Genomic DNA, 17,251 nt, shown 5'->3' with positions numbered 1-17,251 from the left:
GGGGAAAAAAAGTAGTGGCTTATTGTCTGGAAAATAGGGTAGTTACTGCACTTGAAATTAATACAAATGCAGTGATGTTAAACTACTCTTTACTTATTCTTTATATTAAAATGAAAGAATGAATCTTTCAACTTGTATAACGCCTTTCTAGAAACCCAAGGTTGCTTTACAATTTACAATTTTAATACAACTCTTTAACACAACCAATCACACACCGGCGAGAACCGGCAGCCAATTGCGCACAGCATACACTCTACCAGGATCCACAGCCCCCTGGGGGACTGAATGGGGGGCAGAAAGGGGGGAGAGGACAGACCCTAGTGACAGAGCACCATCCACCACTGGGCATACAAGCACACACACATTCATGCACAGAGACTCAGACTGCTTTTTTTTAATTTTTTTTATGGACATGAAGACAGACATACACTCAGGGAGAATTTGTCAGGGAATGCCAATTTACCTAACCTCCATCTTTTTGGACTGTGGGAGGAAAGCTGAGACCCCGGAGGAAACCCACGCAGACACGGGGAGAACATGGAAACTCCACTTAGATAGAGACTTGAACCCAAGACCCCAGTGCTGAGAGGCAAACATGCTAACCACCAAGCCACCGTGTTGCAATGGTACAGTTTTCCGGTGTGAGTGTGCTGGATGATTTGTGGAATATCTGATATGTATTCTTGAGAATTAAAATCCAAAAGACCAACCTCTGTCAAATGTCTTCAGGTCATCAAGTGTTTGATACAGGGCATCCATTTTAACACATCCCTCTTTCAAAACCTCTCCAGTGCGGAACACGGCGGCATGAGACTGCATAGTCTGTGGGGGAAGAGTGCCAAAATTGTGTTTTTTACATATTTATATAATGCATATACAAGTGGACTATATGTAACTAGTTATAGGATTGACTTCCTCCAGTTGTTGAAATGAATGTGAACAAAAGATGCAATGCATGGAAGAATGGTCAAAAATCCCCATAAACAAGCTTTGTGGCCAGCTTTCCCAGAATAGTTGAAGCTGTTCTACTTGCAAAGGGTGGACCAACGTCATATTGAACCCTATGGATTAGGAATGGGATGTCACTTAAGCTCATATGTGAGTCAAGCAAGGTGAGCGAATACTTTTGGCAATATAGTCTATGTATATGTGTGAGAGAAAGGGGAATGCATGTGGTGTATATGAAGGTGTATTAGGAAAATGTGTGAAGTGTAGTGTGTATGGTGTATATGGTGTGTGTATGAAAGTGTGTAGTCTGTATAGTATGTATGATGTGTATAAAGGAGTTTATTGTCTGGTGTGGTGTGTATCAAGGTTTCTGCAGTGTGTTAAAGTGTGCACAATGTGTGTATATGGTGGGTACGTGTATGTGTGCATGTACGTGTATGTGAGAGATTGATTGTGTGTGACTGATGGTGTGTATATGGCATTAAAGAAGATTGTATGTGGGTATACAATGGTGTGTAGAGTATGTGTGAATTGAGAATTGAATTAATAAATTCACAAGAAAAACAACGGTAACATAACTTTATTCTTTCATGAGTTATTTACAAGTTTCTGACCACTTACAATGCAATCCTCTTCTCCCACTGATAGCAATAGGGATACACCGATTCCGATATTAATATCTGTATCGGTCCCGATATTGGAAAAAATTCTAGATCGGGTATCGGTGACAATGTGACCAATCCATAAAAACAGATCTATTCAGTCTAATTCTACGCTTTTCAGAGTTATTTCAACCTTAAATATCCACTCTGTCCCGGACAGAATGAACTTGGACAGTTAACAGGCGAGTGAAACACGAAGCACACAGAGGAGAGGTGAATCGCTGACTCGTACTCGCGGTGGTGGTATTCCACTTGGTCCGTTTATTTGCTGGTTGACCAAAATAAACCTGGGTTCCAGCAATACTTGACTGTTCATACATGAACTGATGAGTTGTCCAAAGCTCATTGAATGCGTTATGCGTGATGTCCGCGCTAGCAAACTAGCTGCATAGGTATTGCTGTTTCTCTTATTTCATTTCCTTATTTATTTTCAATTATATTTACAATTCTTGAACCATTTCAAAGGTTTCTTGCAGTTTATTTTTTTTCATGTTTGACCAAAGTTGTGAACCTATTTTTTTTGTCAGTTTCGGGTTCTTTGGTATTGTTTATTTTACATTCAATGTTATATAATTGCACTGACTGAACAATTGCAAGTTGTGTTGTTTTTACATGTTTTTATGTGTGTTTAAGTGTGCTGGTGCAGAGTTTTCAATAAACTTGTAATTCAGTACGTCTGTGTAAAAAAAAAATGTTTTAAGTCGATTCAGCACTGTCTATACTCTATCAGATCGGTATCAGCCGATATTAAGCCTCAGATATCTGAATCGGTATCGGAAGTGAAAAACGTGAATAGCAACACTTTGAACACATTTTTTAAGTGGTCAGAAACATTAAAACTAAGCACACCATTGTTATTCTTGTGAAATTCTTAGTAAGTTTGTTGCGTCACATGACCCTCTTCCCACTGAAAAAACTAAAGTTGGATCCAAAATGGCCGACATCAAAATGGCCACCATAGTCACCACCCATCTTCAAAAGTTTTCCCCCTTCCATATTCTAATGTGCCACAAACAAGAAGTTAGTATCGCCAACTATTCCCATTTTATTTAGGTGTATTCATACACCTAACACACATACATGCACACACGCGCGCGCGCGCGCACACACACACACACACACACACACACACACACACACACACACACACACACACACACACACACACACACGTATGTGACAATTGTTTATTACATATCAAACCTCATGAAGTTTTAAAAGGCTATATGAAGATTAATGTCTGCAAGTAAAGAAAAATTACAGCAACTATTACAAAAAAGCAAAAGACTCGTCTGCACTGAGCAGTGTTCAGTATGAACAAAACATAACCATTCATCTATACCCCCCATACTCAAATAGCTGCCCGCGGGCCAGAAATAGATAACCATGTGGCCCGCGGGCAGCTATTTGAGTATGGGGGGGTATAGATGAATGAGCTGTTTTGAAAAGTTTTTTGAAGTTAGGTTCCCAATATTTGAAATTTTATGACAAATAATGGGAGTAAAACAATTTAACAATTCATGAGCTTTGAAATACAGCATACTATTTTTGAAAAAACACAATTGTGCACAATTTTTTGCTAAACTTTTCTCAAAGGTCTATATTTAAGCATGAATAATCTATCACTAGTTTGTCAAGACCCTCTTGACCCAGACCATTTAGTTTTTCTAATTTAACTTTCAATAATTTTTTTCTGAATAGAAATCAAATCTACTATACCTTTTGCATATTTAGCCGGATCTCCGAAGTTCTGGTATTGCCATTAGCAAAGCGTATTTTATCCAGATTAGCAACAGATTCCTCTCCTGCATTGGCTTTCAGAGGTGCAACCTTTTCCCCTATACAACAAAGTAAAAATAATTAAAACTAGCAAATTTCTTTAAATAATTCTGTAAAATGTTTACAAAATTCTACAGTGACATTGTGGGCATCGGTGAAATGTATTGAAACTTACCTGGAATATTATTTTGTGCAATAGTGAGGGCACAAGCACGGCCAAACACTACCAAATCCAGCAATGAGTTGGCTCCAAGTCGGTTGGCACCATGCACAGACGCACAGCCAGCTTCACCGCACGCATACAACCCTGGCACAACCTTAATCTCACCATTTTTGTAAGTGATGACCTACACAGATATTACCAAAACCAAAACAGACTTCCATAGGTCATGAGCTTCCTAACAATTTTATTATACTGAATTAGTAAATGCTGATCATATAAATGCTGATCATACAAATCAGCCTGTTTGAATGATTTGCCAATATCAACATATGCAACAACCACTTTCAGGATAACAATTATATTGGCATTACAACAAAAAGTATTTTGTAATACCTGTCCTTTGTAGTTGGTAGGAATGCCACCCATGTTGTAATGGACTGTGGGTAAAACTGGGATGGGCTCTTTGGTGACATCCACTCCAGCAAATATCATTGCCGTTTCTGAGATTCCAGGGAGACGAGTAGCCAACTGCTGGGGTGGTAGGTGGTGAAGCTGCAGGTAGACATGGTCTTTTTCTGGCCCAACACCTCTGAGCAAGAAAATGCAGCATAATTAGATATGATTGCATCATTAGATAAACTGCGTAAAGCTTTTGTACCTCTGGCAAAGCTTGCAGGAATGCAACAAAATATACATCTAGCACATTATGGCTGTGTTCGAAATAGCCTACTACATACTACTGGCGTACTGATCGAGCCCCAAATCAGTATGCCGTATGCAGTATGTGACCAAAATGAAATTTTCCAGTACGCGAAACATACCCGAATGACCTACTACTTCCGCAAAATATTCCAGTATGCAAACAGAGCTATCTTCGTGGTGTACTGCATCCCATCATGCAACGCTACGATCACGTGACCCTGTAGTATGCTTTGCTTTTGTCGCATACTGGAAACTGTACTGCATACTACTACGAGGACCAGTATGCAGTATCCAGTATATACTGAGTCCAGTATGCAGTAATCTATTTCGAACACAGCCTATGTTTATATAAATGAGAAGCAGAGCTCAGCTTCATGCAAAATACTGACGAATAATACGAATATTTAGGATACCTCCATAAAGTTTTTTAAATTAACCCATAGATGCACTAATAGACTGGCCTTAAATAGTGACCTGCAGCATCCCTCCCCTCAATTACTAATGGCCCACAGTCACAAGAATATTTTCAATCTTTCCTGCTATTTAAATGTTTCAGATTTCTCAAAATGGGATTGCTTCAACATTATAGTACACTTGCTTATAGCCACTGTTTGTCTTACTGAAATTATACACCTACTGTCCTTTCAAATAATTTTTTGCATTATTTGCAGACAAAACTGTCAACGCTTAGTTGATGGCCAACACTATGTAGTGTAAATGATTTTGAATGGATATAGCTATAATTTTTACCCATCAATTTACATTTAATCACGTCTAGTGACAAAGTGAAAACATTTTTACAGAGTTCTAAAAATTTGGAGATAAATAATGCTGAAGCATTACAAATTGTCATCAGGTGCACCCTATTTGCTTTAAGTATATTCTGAAATATATAGAACTCAGAGTGGAAATACAATTTGAACTCAATGGACATAGGTTGGAAAGGTATACAATTTTGACAATTTCTGGTCAAAAATCACACAATGAAGTCTGTGGGAAAGTTGAGAATTATACACTTTAAATAAAGGTTAGAGACTTGGGAAAATCAAAGGGTTAATCGACATATTATAGACAGCACAAGGGAGCTCACAGGAGCCACCTGTGAGATTAGGATGCAACACTGGCCACAGACAGGCAAGTTTTTTGTCCGTATCCAGTTAATCAGGAATGAGATTGGGTCCGGACAGGACTGCGTTCGGGTCCGGATCCAGACCGCGGTCCGCCAGTTGAGTACCCCTGGCCTACAGGGACAAGTGCAATAACCTATGCTGCTAAAATATAATATAATGTGCAATAACTGATGCTGCAAATGTTAATTTTCTTCACTTGTGTACATAGGAAAGCTTAGTGTGTAAAGAGAAGAGCTTAGTTAATTTATACTTACGCTTGTATAGTTAATCGTAGCTCTTAATCTGATATTTAATTTGTTTATATTTAAAGCTTTTCCATTTTATATTTAACATTTCTATTCTCTATTTGCACCAAGAGGGGAAGGGGGGCTGTAAACCAATTTCATTGCACAAATGTACAAGTACAATGTGTAATGATAATAAAGGTTCATTTCATTTTCATTTCAGATGGCCCCTCACCTCATCCGGGCTTTAAGCATGCATAATGGAGATCTATTCTCCATTATTATTATCGGTCTTTGAAGAATCACTTTCAGTACAGTCCATACCAATAACTATGCATCAGTTATTTCCTTGATTCTTAAAAAGGATAAAAACCCTCTGTATTGTAGTCTATATAGCCCCATTTCTTTATTAAATACAGATGCTAAAATCCTTGCCAAAGTCCTAGCTCGCAGTTTAGAGGGGGTTCCTCCTATAATTATCTCACAGGATTAGACTGGTATTATTAAAAATAATCGCTTTTTTTTTTAATTAGACGCCTGCTTATATTCTTTATACTCCCTTTCTTCCCGGAGAATCGAAGTATTATCTTTTGATGCAGATAAGGTCTTTGACCAGGTGAATATTGGACCAATGTAAACGATGCACAAAGACAGACTTTCAAAGATCTGGGCTGATTGGACCCTACATGTGACAGATGTGAGCTAGCACCTCCTTCTCTTCTGCATGTTCTGGATGTGCTCAAAACTATATACATTTTGGAATTCTATTTTTGAGCCTTTATCCAAAGGTCTATGGGAACATGGTGGAGCCATCACCATTCATAGCATTGTTCAGTGTAGCCCCTGTTCTCTCCTTGCTAGAAGATAAATTCTCTTAACCCACGAGCTTAAGTCATTGGATCAGATAAGTCATGTACCATCTTAAATTGAAATAGATTAGATATACTTTGATAGAATTATCATAGATAGATAGATAGATAGATGAAGAAGAAGAAGAAGAAGAAGAAGAAGAAGAAGAAGAAGAAGAAGAAGAAGAAGAAGAAGAAGAAGAAGAAGAAGAAGAAGAAGAAGAAGAAGAAGAAGAAGAAGAAGAAGAAGAAGAAGAAGAAGAAGAAGAAGAAGAAGAAGAAGAAGAAGAAGAAGAAGAAGAAGAAGAAGAAGAAGAAGAAGAAGAAGAAGAAGAAGAAGAAGAAGAAGAAGAAGAAGAAGAAGAAGAAGAAGAAGAAGAAGAAGAAGAAGAAGAAGAAGAAGAAGAAGAAGAAGAAGAAGAAGAAGAAGAAGAATAGCCGCAAGCGGTGATGGCGGGTTCACACATGAATAGGCATTTTGGCCTCAACGGGCAAAAAAGTCAAAAAAGGTCCTTTAGACCTACAAGTGAAATACTACTTCAGTGCAAAAAAATGTATAGATAAATGAATGTGCAAAAAATTATTCAATTGAGGCACTAAAAGATCGAAAGAAATTGTATTGGCAAAATGATTCAGATCATAGAAGTAAATCAAATGCTAAGATTTGTGGGGCCATTTGGTACTGACAAACTTCAAATTATTGAAGGAAAGATGAATGAATGCTCCATTGAATGAATTACAGGTGTACCTAATAAAGTTGCTGGTGAGTGTACATACATATACACACATTCATTCATACAGGGTGAATCAAAAGTCATAGTACACAACAATTTTAACTGTGCCAGGACTGTAGCTCAGCTAAGCTAGCTCACTAACACATATTGGACAACGTTAAGATATGCCAACACCAAGGAGGCCTACATACCCCCCTTAGCAAATCTGACTATAACCTGGTGCATCTCCTGCCGGTCTACAGACCTATTGTTCATAGGCATCGAGTCTGGCCCCGGAGGAACTGAATTTCCCACTCATGGGATCAATAGAGTTTATTCTATTCTATACACAACAGGTGAGAAACTGGACTGGTGAGCCTTATGAGACTTTGAAGGACTGCTTAGAATCAGTCCGTCCGTCCGTCAGTCAGATACTTTATTGATCCCAAAAATTTAGCAATTGATCCCAGAAATTTAGCAATGAAACCCATGAGGATATGGACAGCCTCATGAGCTGCATCACAGACTATATAAACTTCTGAATGAACAAACAACAAACTAGGGCTGGGTATCGATCCAAATTCCAAGAATCGATCCGATTCCGATTCTGAAGATTAAGAATCGATTTATTTCGATTTAATCCGATTTAATCGATTCGATTCGATCCAATTCGGGGTTTAGTGTTATTAAAAATGTATTTGAGCTGTTTCCTGACTATGTACAAAAGCAACATGTTAAAACTAGTATTATATCGATATTAATCAGCAAATAGTTACTGGTAGTTGGTAGTTACTGATGGCTGGAGGACTGGTGAAAAGGGTCATCATAAATCTACCTTCAAGAAAGGTAATCCAGGACAATGAACAGAGGACATCTTTGAGGTGTCTATATCTGCAACAGTGGACTAACCAGTGCATTATTATCAGGGCTCTCAAGTCTCACGCATTGAGCGTGTGACGCACGCATTTGACCGTCTTCACACGCTCACACGCCACACTTCCGATTTCACACAGCGAGAAAAAAAATCTAGTTTATTTACCTCCGATCCATATCCATGTCGCCCTCCACTGGCGATCGATATATACAAACCCCCACCCGCTCAACAACTTAGGTTCGCCACCCCCCGTCAACAACTCTCACACTCTGACATGAATCCAAAACTTGAGAGCCCTAATTATTATTATGATTGAAATAATTAAGAATTCACCCAAAAGCTGTTGCTACCAAATGCATTTTTATTTTAAAAGTGCTCACACTTAATAAACTGAAAGTATAAAATGTAAACGTGTATTTTTCTTTAAAAGTGCGAATATAAGAACAGAACTGTCGTGTTACGGTCCCCGACCCCTCCCTTTTGGGCGTGTGTTAACGTTGTCTGCGTCTACTCGTCTGCGTCGGTAGATCTTCGTGGGTGCGTCTTGTGATAATCCGTCTCACCAAGAGACCATACAGTCACTGGTCTCACCTGTGGCTCGTCTCGTCATCACGTGGGGTTTGTGTGGTTTGTCGATTTAATGTGCGTTCGCGCAGCGTCCTGTGCTCGTCGTTGTTTGAGTCACACATGTTCTATGTAAACGTGTTTTATGTGCGCTGTCTGCGATTCGGTAAATGTAATAAACGTAACGATTTGGAAAGTGCAAAGGATTCTGTCTCGTCCATCGCCTTGCGCCCAACGTTACAAGAACATTTTTAACTTTTTTAAACTGTAAAAACACTGGGTAAACTGTCAGTGACATGGACTAATTGTAAATAGTCACTGACACTGGATAAACTGTCCTTCTGCTTTTAGATTTCCGATTTGACTATCATCGTTACCGTCACTGTCTGACGCCATGTTGTTTTACAGCTAGTTAGACCGAGCACGCCTGCGTGAATTCAGTGACGAGGCGGGGGTAAAAGTTCACTAAAAATCGATCTTTGGACGTACGAATCCATTATCAGATCATCATATGCGAATCGATTCTGAATCGGAAAATCAATTTTTTTAACACAGGCCTACAACAAACCCTGGATAACTCCTGAGCTGAAGGCTCTTCTGAGCAAGAAGAGGAGGGTTTCAGAGCAGGAATATAAATATTTAGTACAAGATGGCGGCGCCCTGTTCGGCAGCAGCTACTTCAGTTCCCATTAGCAATGTGCGTTTTGTGTTAAATGTACTCTCCATCCCGACACAGTTGGATAAGAGATCCACAGAAAGCAACACAGCCACAGAAAGCAACGCAAATGGTGCAAGCAGCCACGGAAAGACAGCATGTGAGGTGGGTGTCAGTGCAAGGCTAAAGGCTAGCTCCCACAGACCTGAACTTCCATTCATTCTGCGGGCCAATGTACGCTTGGTGGAAAGCAAAATGGACTACCTGAGACTTGATTTAAACATTCAACATAAGGTGAGACACAGCTGTGCCCCTATCTTCATTTAAATGACTGAATGACATGGGTGTAAAAGTTCCTCCTCAGGCTCTCAGTACTGATACTGAGTCTTTTTCCTGAGGGTAACCATTGGAACAGACTATGGTTGGTGTGGTGTCCGTCCTTCCTAATCCATTTTCCTTATGCCCTGCACCACCTGGAATAGATGTCCTCAAACTGGCAGTGAAGTACTAATGATGCTCAGAGCATTGAATCACTTTCTGAAGATCTCTCTTGTTCTGGAAGCTGCAATTTCCAAATCAGACAGTGATGCTCCTAGAGAGAACAGATCCAATGATGGCAGTACTGTTTCAGCAGCACTGAGGAGATGTCAAATTTCTTCAACGTCCTGAGGTGGTATAGGCGTTGCCTTGCCTTCTTTATCAGACCTGTGTAGTCCATGTCAGAACCTCCAAGATGTTAACTCCCAGGTACCCGTAGCCAATCACTTTCTCAACCACAGTTTCTTTGATCAGGAAAAAGAAGAGGACTTCGTACACACCTCTGCTGAAGTCCACAACAATCTCCTTGGTCTTGGAGACATTCATCCTCAAGTTGTTGACATCACACCGTATTGACATCTGTACCACATCACTCAGGTAGGCCTTCTCCAGGCTATCTGCCTTCCTGCTGTTTACTCGTTTCAGAGCTCTCCTTACGTTGGACTGAGGTGGTGAGTGGATGGTCTTCCTCAGTTATTGGGTCACACGCAGCTATAGCACTGGCGCTAACTGTGATAAAGGTGTTTACATTGACATTAATGGTGCTGATCTCGAAACGTGCATAAAATGTATTTAAATCTTCTGGCAACGAGGGGTTCATGTCAGTCGGGGTGTGCCTTTGTTTTTGAACGTCTGTGATAGTTTGGAATCCTTGCCACTAGTTAGTCAAAAAAATTAATAAAAAAAAAAAAAAAAAAAAAAGATATATCGGTACGTATAGATACTGAACAATCTGAAACGGTACAATACTCATTTCTACAAGTATCGATTATTTTTACATAAAATGCGCTTTCGTTTGACCCACCCAAGCTGCCGTAATGCACAGAACAGTTTGTAATGCTAAAATGGCAGCTAAAGCAAACACAGTGTGTTCGCAGGTTGTCTTAATAAACAAGGAAAGCAGCAGAAGTGCTGTGTGGAAATACTGGGAAAACCGAAGGACACGAACAAGCCAGTTTGCAAGCGGTGCTTTCGGAACATTTCAATGAAGGGCGCTAAAGCCTGGTTTATACTTGACGGAGGCGAAAATGACGTAATCGCGGTGGCCTTGTGCGCTGTCGATTCACGAGGTCATGCACCTCTCGAATTTTGTCATGTTTGCAGGGTTCATACTCCTTTACAAGATGGAATTCAAGCACTTGTACGTAACTTTCAAGGTCCATTTCAATATTTCCCAGCACGTTAAACTTAATTAAGTTAAATATTTATACATATACTCGAAATTATTTGAAATAATTTGTTCATCACATTATTTAATGGTTGTTTATTTTCAAAACGCCCAATCTTAACGTCCTCACGTTCTCTCATGTTTCGTCCTGGAATTACAATAACGTAATACAAGACAACTGTTCAGTCAGACAGATATTGATTGTGAAATGAAGTTACAATTGCAAGCATTTTCAAGTACTTCAGCCTAAATTCCAGCACTTTTCAAACCTGAAACACAAAGCAACATTAAAATTCGTCAGATGTTCCTTCCCCTGTTTTTGAGGGGTGTTTCTTTATATTACCACATATCATTTCGGACAAGCGGTTCGCGCAGGGTCGCGCGAGGTGTGCGGACTCGCGAGCTACGGTCATTCGCGAAAGTATAAACCTAGCTTAACAGAACGAATCTGGCCAAACACACCTTGAAGCGTGGCCTCTGTTTGAGCGGTCCAGCGTCTGACCTCTCTAATTATTGGGGTTTCCCGTTTAAGTCTTTGTTTATATTCAGTCATAAGGAAAATGATGGCATGGTCCCCAGCCACAATCTGTCTGTGTCTGGGTGTTTGGTGTAGTGAGAACCAGAGGTGTCAAGTAACGAAATACAAATACTTCGTTACCTTACTTAAGTAGAAATTTTGGTTATTTATACTTTACTGGAGTAATTATTTTTCAGCTGACTTTTTACTTCTACTCCTTACATTTTCACACCATTATCTGTACTTTCTACTCCTTACATTTAAAAAATAGCCTCGTTACTGCTATTTCATTTCGACTTGTTTTCATTCCGGCATGTCATCGTTTAAAAAAAACCCCTATCCTAATCACGCCATCCGGATAGAGTGAATTTGATTGTGGTTGGATGAGAAGTATAAACATAATATTCCGACACCCTATTGGTTTGTACGTGATCCATCACATCACACTCCAGCGAGGACGTAGCAGTCGTATGTAGCTTAGTATAAAGATGTCCGTGGCAGACTCAATAGAATTTGAGTGAAGTGTCCCAACTAAGCACCAGCGAGGAGGTTGGTAGCCAGGATCATTTTCAATGGGCATATGTGCCCATTTTTCAACATTAACATTTTAATATAACATAAAATAACTGCTCCTAAACTGGTTCTTCGGGAAAGTTGGCCACTGACAGCAAATGTTAGCCAGTTAGTAAAGCTACTTACTTTTGTTAAATAAACAGAAGACAGGTTCTTGTTCTTGGCAGTGATTCACAAAGGAATGATGTCCAGACTTATTTAAATCAAATGAATCTGAATGCCAGACAATGTGTTAAGAACCTGGGCGTCACCTTTGATAATGAGCTCAGCTTCAAATCACACATCATGACTACATGCAAGACAGCTTACTTTCATCTTCAAAACATCGCTAAGGTCCGAGATATGCTCTCTCCTGCTGACAGTTAAAAACTTGTCCATGCATTTATCACATCAAGGCTAGATTATTGTAACGCTGTTCTATCTGCTCTTCCAAAGAGCTCTATTTCGCACCTACAGCGAGTTCAGAATGCGGCTGCAAGGGTTCTGACCCGCAGGAGAAAGAGAGATCATATTACACCTGCACTCCACTCGCTGCACTGGTTACCTGTCAGCTTTAGAATAGATTTTAAGGTTCTAGTCATGGTTTTTAAATGTCTTCATGGTCTTGCCCCTCTTTACCTGAGTGAAATGATGGTTAGATATGTTCCAGTCAGGTCTCTCAGGTCTTCAAATAGTAATCTACTGGTGATTCCTAAAAGCCGATTAAAGATTGGTGAGGGTGCTTTTAGCCACTGGAAATGCCTCTGAGCTCTGGAATTCTCTTCCTGAAGAGCTCAGAGGCATTTCATCCCTGCATAGTTTTAAGAGCAGTCTCAAAACATTCCTGTTTAGATCCGCTTTTAGTTAAGAAACTCTATCTTATTTACTTTACTTTTTATTATCTTATTTACTTTACTTTTTTACTTATGTTATTTTAATGTTTTTATCTTTAATTTCTTTTAACATTTTCTTTTTGTCTTTTTGTCTTCTTTTAATGTTTCTTTGTATTTATACTGTAAAGCACTTTGAGTTACATGTATGTATGAAAGGTGCTATACAAATAAAGATTATTATTATTATTATAAACGGTGAACAGGAGTACTTGGTGGAAGAGCGGCGTCATCCGCTAAGCTCGTAAAACCGTTGAGCGTCCGTTAACTGGTTAGCTCAGTGGTTCCCAAACTTTTTCTGCCGTGCCCCCCTTTAGTAGATGAGAATATTTTTGCGCCCCCCCTACACCCCCCCCCTCCCCATATTGACTAGGGATGTGTTGAAAACTTACAAAAACAATAGGTTCACAACTTTGGTCAGACATGAAAAAAATAAACTGCAAGAAACCTTTTAAATGGTTCAAGAATTCTAAATATAATTTAAAACAAATAAGGAGATGAAATAAGAGAAACAGCAATACATATGCGGCTAGTTTGCAAGCGCAGACATCACGCAGAGCACAAAGCATGTAACGGCCAGAAATATGTGTACTGTCTCTTTAAGGGAGCGAGTTGAGTGCGCGTATGGAATATTGTTGTTTTTTTAGCTTTCTGCCGAGTCAGACCACTGCTCTTTATTTCATTTCTGTAAGTAACGCATTAAATGAGATTTGGACAACTCACCAGTTCATGTATGAACAGTGAAGTATTGCTGGAGCCCAGGTTTATTTTGGTCAACCAGCAAATAAACGGACTAAGTGGAATACCACCAGCGCGAGTATTAAGGTTGAACCAACTCCGAAAAGCAAGCAATATAAGCATAGAATTAGACTGAATAGATCTGTTTTTATGGATCGGTCACATTGTCACCGATACCCGATCTAGAATTTTTTCAGATATTAATATCGGAATCGGTGCATCCCTAATATTGACACATGTGCACGTTTTACTTTCAAGCTCCGCGCCCCCCCTGCAATAGCTCCGCGCCCCACCCAGGGGGCGCGCCCCCCACTTTGGGAACCACTGGGTTAGCTCGCGCTACCTTTTTAAATTCGGCACGAAGATTCCAACAATATCGCACACATTAGTGTTTCCCGCTTAAACATACTATCAGATAACTAAAGAATATTGTTTAACAAACAAGCGTCATTACTAAGTGTTTCATACTTCCTTGATGCCACTTGTATAAACTGGTGATACTGAGGCAACGCGCTGTGGATGTCTGAAGTGCGAGTTAAAGGGTTTATAGTAGTAACTGGCTTTCATCGTGGTGTTTTGCTGCTACAATACGAAACGGTGAAAGGCAGTTATTGAATGGACATAACTTTTTGCGTGTCGCGTTCATATGTCAATTTTAAACAGTCACGGAATCTGTGCTGTCAAATTGTAGATCAGGTGTAGATGTAAAAACACCTCTGTGGGCTAGTGCACTATAGACCCCAGTGGTGCGACCTAAGCTTTTGTCCTTAATGACTTTTTTTCCTTACATTACTTTTACACTTTAAGTAGTTTTGAAAGCAGTACTTTAACACTTTTACTTGAGTAAAAAGCTTGAGTTGATACTTCCACTTCTACAGAAGTACTTTAAAACCCTAGGATCTATACTTCTACTTGAGTAATGAATGTGAATACTTTTGACACCTCTGGTGAGAACTGATGGTAACATCTAGAGAGGCTAGAGCAATGTCTGTCTGCCTGTGGAGGAACAAACGGCGACAATGATGACTGAACAGAACTCACGGGGTAGGTAGAATGGATCACTGAGATATTCTTGGTCATCCATTCTACCTACCCCGGTGCTCCATGTTTAGCATGAGCATGACAGAACAGAAAGGTTTTTAGGAGCACACCAGTTGTTGTTGGACATGAAACACATCTCCACTTTTAGATTTACCAGAATTTTCCATCCTATCAATTTTCAACAGTGAGAAAGTTACTGCAGGTTGTACGGCATGGTCTGGAATCACAGGAGTTAGTCATGTCTCCTTGAAACAAAGAATGTTGCAGTATGTCTTTTTGGTAGCAGGCTCGAGCCCTAATGTCGTCCAGCTTATTATTCAAGCACTGTACATTGGTGAGCAGAATACTGGGCAGAGGAGGACGATGTGCACTCTCTCGTTGTGTGTCCCGCAATAAGGCGCATTTTCCAAGTGCTGCTTCTTACACTTTCTCCGAAGAGGCTCTCTGACGGCCAAATCTGTTATCTCTCCGTTATCATTGCTAGTGTCAGGATGGTGAAAGTGTAAAGAAAAACTTGGTTTAAAAAAATTAATGAATTATTTAAAAAATTAAAAAACAGCTTGACAGGAGCAGTCACAATGGCAACTGGTCTCTCACCCAGGTCATCTTGATAAATTGTAATTGTAGATTAATGAATAAAAATGGAATGTATATCCATTAACATCAAATCCACAATAAAACACTACCTGAAACCACTGAATGTCAAAATTTACTTAAAAATACTGGCCAGACAACAAGACATTGCCTTTTCAAAATATGCCAAGAAATAAAGGCAGCAAAATTCCTGACTTGAATCAGAGGCTTTGATTGAAATCACCCTGTTCTATATTCTAGATGTGTAATTCTGGGCAATTAGTAAGAAATGTAAGAAATGAAATTATAAAATAATTTAAAGCCATACCGTCCCTCGCGGATTTCAATAGTCATGGAGCGTGAAACCACGTCTCTGGAGGCTAAATCTTTTGCGTTGGGAGCATAACGCTCCATAAATCTCTCGCCTTCACTGTTGATTAAGATTCCACCTTCACCACGACAACCCTCCGTTATCAGGCACCCAGCTCCATAGATACCTAGGAGTATATGTCATTATTATTATAATATAATTAACTTAATTTTAATATTATTGATACTAATAGCAAATACTGATGTTTTTATAACATTACTAGTTGTACTATAAATGATTGTAAGGCTGACCTGTGGGGTGAAACTGAACGAACTCGAGATCCTGACATGGCAGCCCAGCACGGGTGACCATAGCATTACCATCTCCAGTGCTAGTGTGAGCCGAAGTGCAGCTGAAGAATGTTCGCCCATAACCACTGCAGACACATTCATGTTTGGTATACATTGTAAGCCAATAATGCAAAAGGCTTGCTAGTATATAGGCATCTTTTAACAAGGGTACTTTAACTGCTAAAAATCTTCATGATCTTACAATAAAAAAGTTTTGTATTTTTTTATTTGGTCGAATTGGTAAAGTTGTTTAGAGAAAATGAAGTAGCAGAAACTATGAAAGACCTAGACCAGAGTTCTCTTTTTTTAAACCAGGTATGAGACACTACTGCTGGAGACATGAGGTATGTTTTGTTCTCTTACCCTGTAGCAATGACTGTGTTCTTAGCCCTAAAACGGTGGATGGAGCCATCTTCCATGCACAGAGCAATGATTCCTTGGCACTCTCCATTTTCCATGAGCAGGTCCAAGGCAAAGTACTCCACAAAGTAGTTTGTATCATACTTCAGAGACTGTTGAACAACATTTAAAGTGAGGTGGAATGCTTGACAGGAAGAAAATGAAAACACCTGAAATATTGCATTGCAATACCAAAGTTCACCTCTGACCAGAGGACTTTATTGCTCCCTACTTATTAGTGTGTCATTACTGATGAGAGGAGGATAATGATCTCATCTTTAAAAACAAGAGAGCTCATCATTGACTTTAGGAAGAAAGCCTCTAAACTGCACCCCTTCACCATCAGGGTGGGTGAAATGGAGAGGACAGACAGCCACAAATCCTTGGCTATGTCATCTGATCTGAGCTGGTCAACAAATACAGAAGTCACGACAAGGAAGCGCTTGCACATCACAGTGCTCAGAAAGGGCAGGCTGAGCTATCAACCCTTTTGCTGGCCTACAGAGAACTGGTGGAAAGAATCCTCACCAATGGTATCTCTGTGTGATACGACAACACTTCACAATCAAAAAGGAAGGATCAACAAATAGTCATTACTACAGCAGAGAGAATCGGAAGGACTGGACTTCCATCTATAAACACTATATACTCACAAAGATGCAAAAAGAGGGCACACCACATCATCAAGGACATACTACAGCCTGCTCACTATATCCTTCAGCACAAACTCACTACATGCAACTTGAGGAAGAGCAGAGCAGACAGCATCATCTCACACAAGCAGGTTCAATAAAAGCTTCTTCTCTGCCAGTCAGATGGATGTCAAACCTCTAATTAATTACACATATATACAATGACATATATATATAACACAGAATAAGATGTGCTTACTTATATGATGGAGAACAACATGT

General features: G+C 39.7%; 1 protein-coding gene across 1 annotated transcript in view; it reads right to left on the bottom strand.

Moving 5' to 3' along the window:
- The window catches only part of sdha (succinate dehydrogenase complex, subunit A, flavoprotein (Fp)), a 35,979-nt gene that overhangs the window by 6,074 nt on the left and 12,654 nt on the right, over positions 1–17,251 (bottom strand). The window contains exons 6-12 of the mRNA XM_077009517.1: positions 16,302–16,450; positions 15,900–16,024; positions 15,607–15,775; positions 3,946–4,141; positions 3,565–3,736; positions 3,330–3,448; positions 711–822 (exon numbers count right to left, since the gene is read on the bottom strand). Of these exons, the coding sequence (XP_076865632.1) occupies positions 711–822; positions 3,330–3,448; positions 3,565–3,736; positions 3,946–4,141; positions 15,607–15,775; positions 15,900–16,024; positions 16,302–16,450 (1,042 nt within the window). The remainder of the gene's footprint in view (positions 1–710; positions 823–3,329; positions 3,449–3,564; positions 3,737–3,945; positions 4,142–15,606; positions 15,776–15,899; positions 16,025–16,301; positions 16,451–17,251) is intronic.

Source organism: Brachyhypopomus gauderio, chromosome 6 (genome assembly GCF_052324685.1).
Source record: "Brachyhypopomus gauderio isolate BG-103 chromosome 6, BGAUD_0.2, whole genome shotgun sequence".
In the NCBI taxonomy this organism is placed as follows: domain Eukaryota; kingdom Metazoa; phylum Chordata; class Actinopteri; order Gymnotiformes; family Hypopomidae; genus Brachyhypopomus; species Brachyhypopomus gauderio.
The sequence above is the reverse complement of the archived record's forward strand: the minus strand, read 5'-3'. Positions and strand labels throughout refer to the sequence as shown.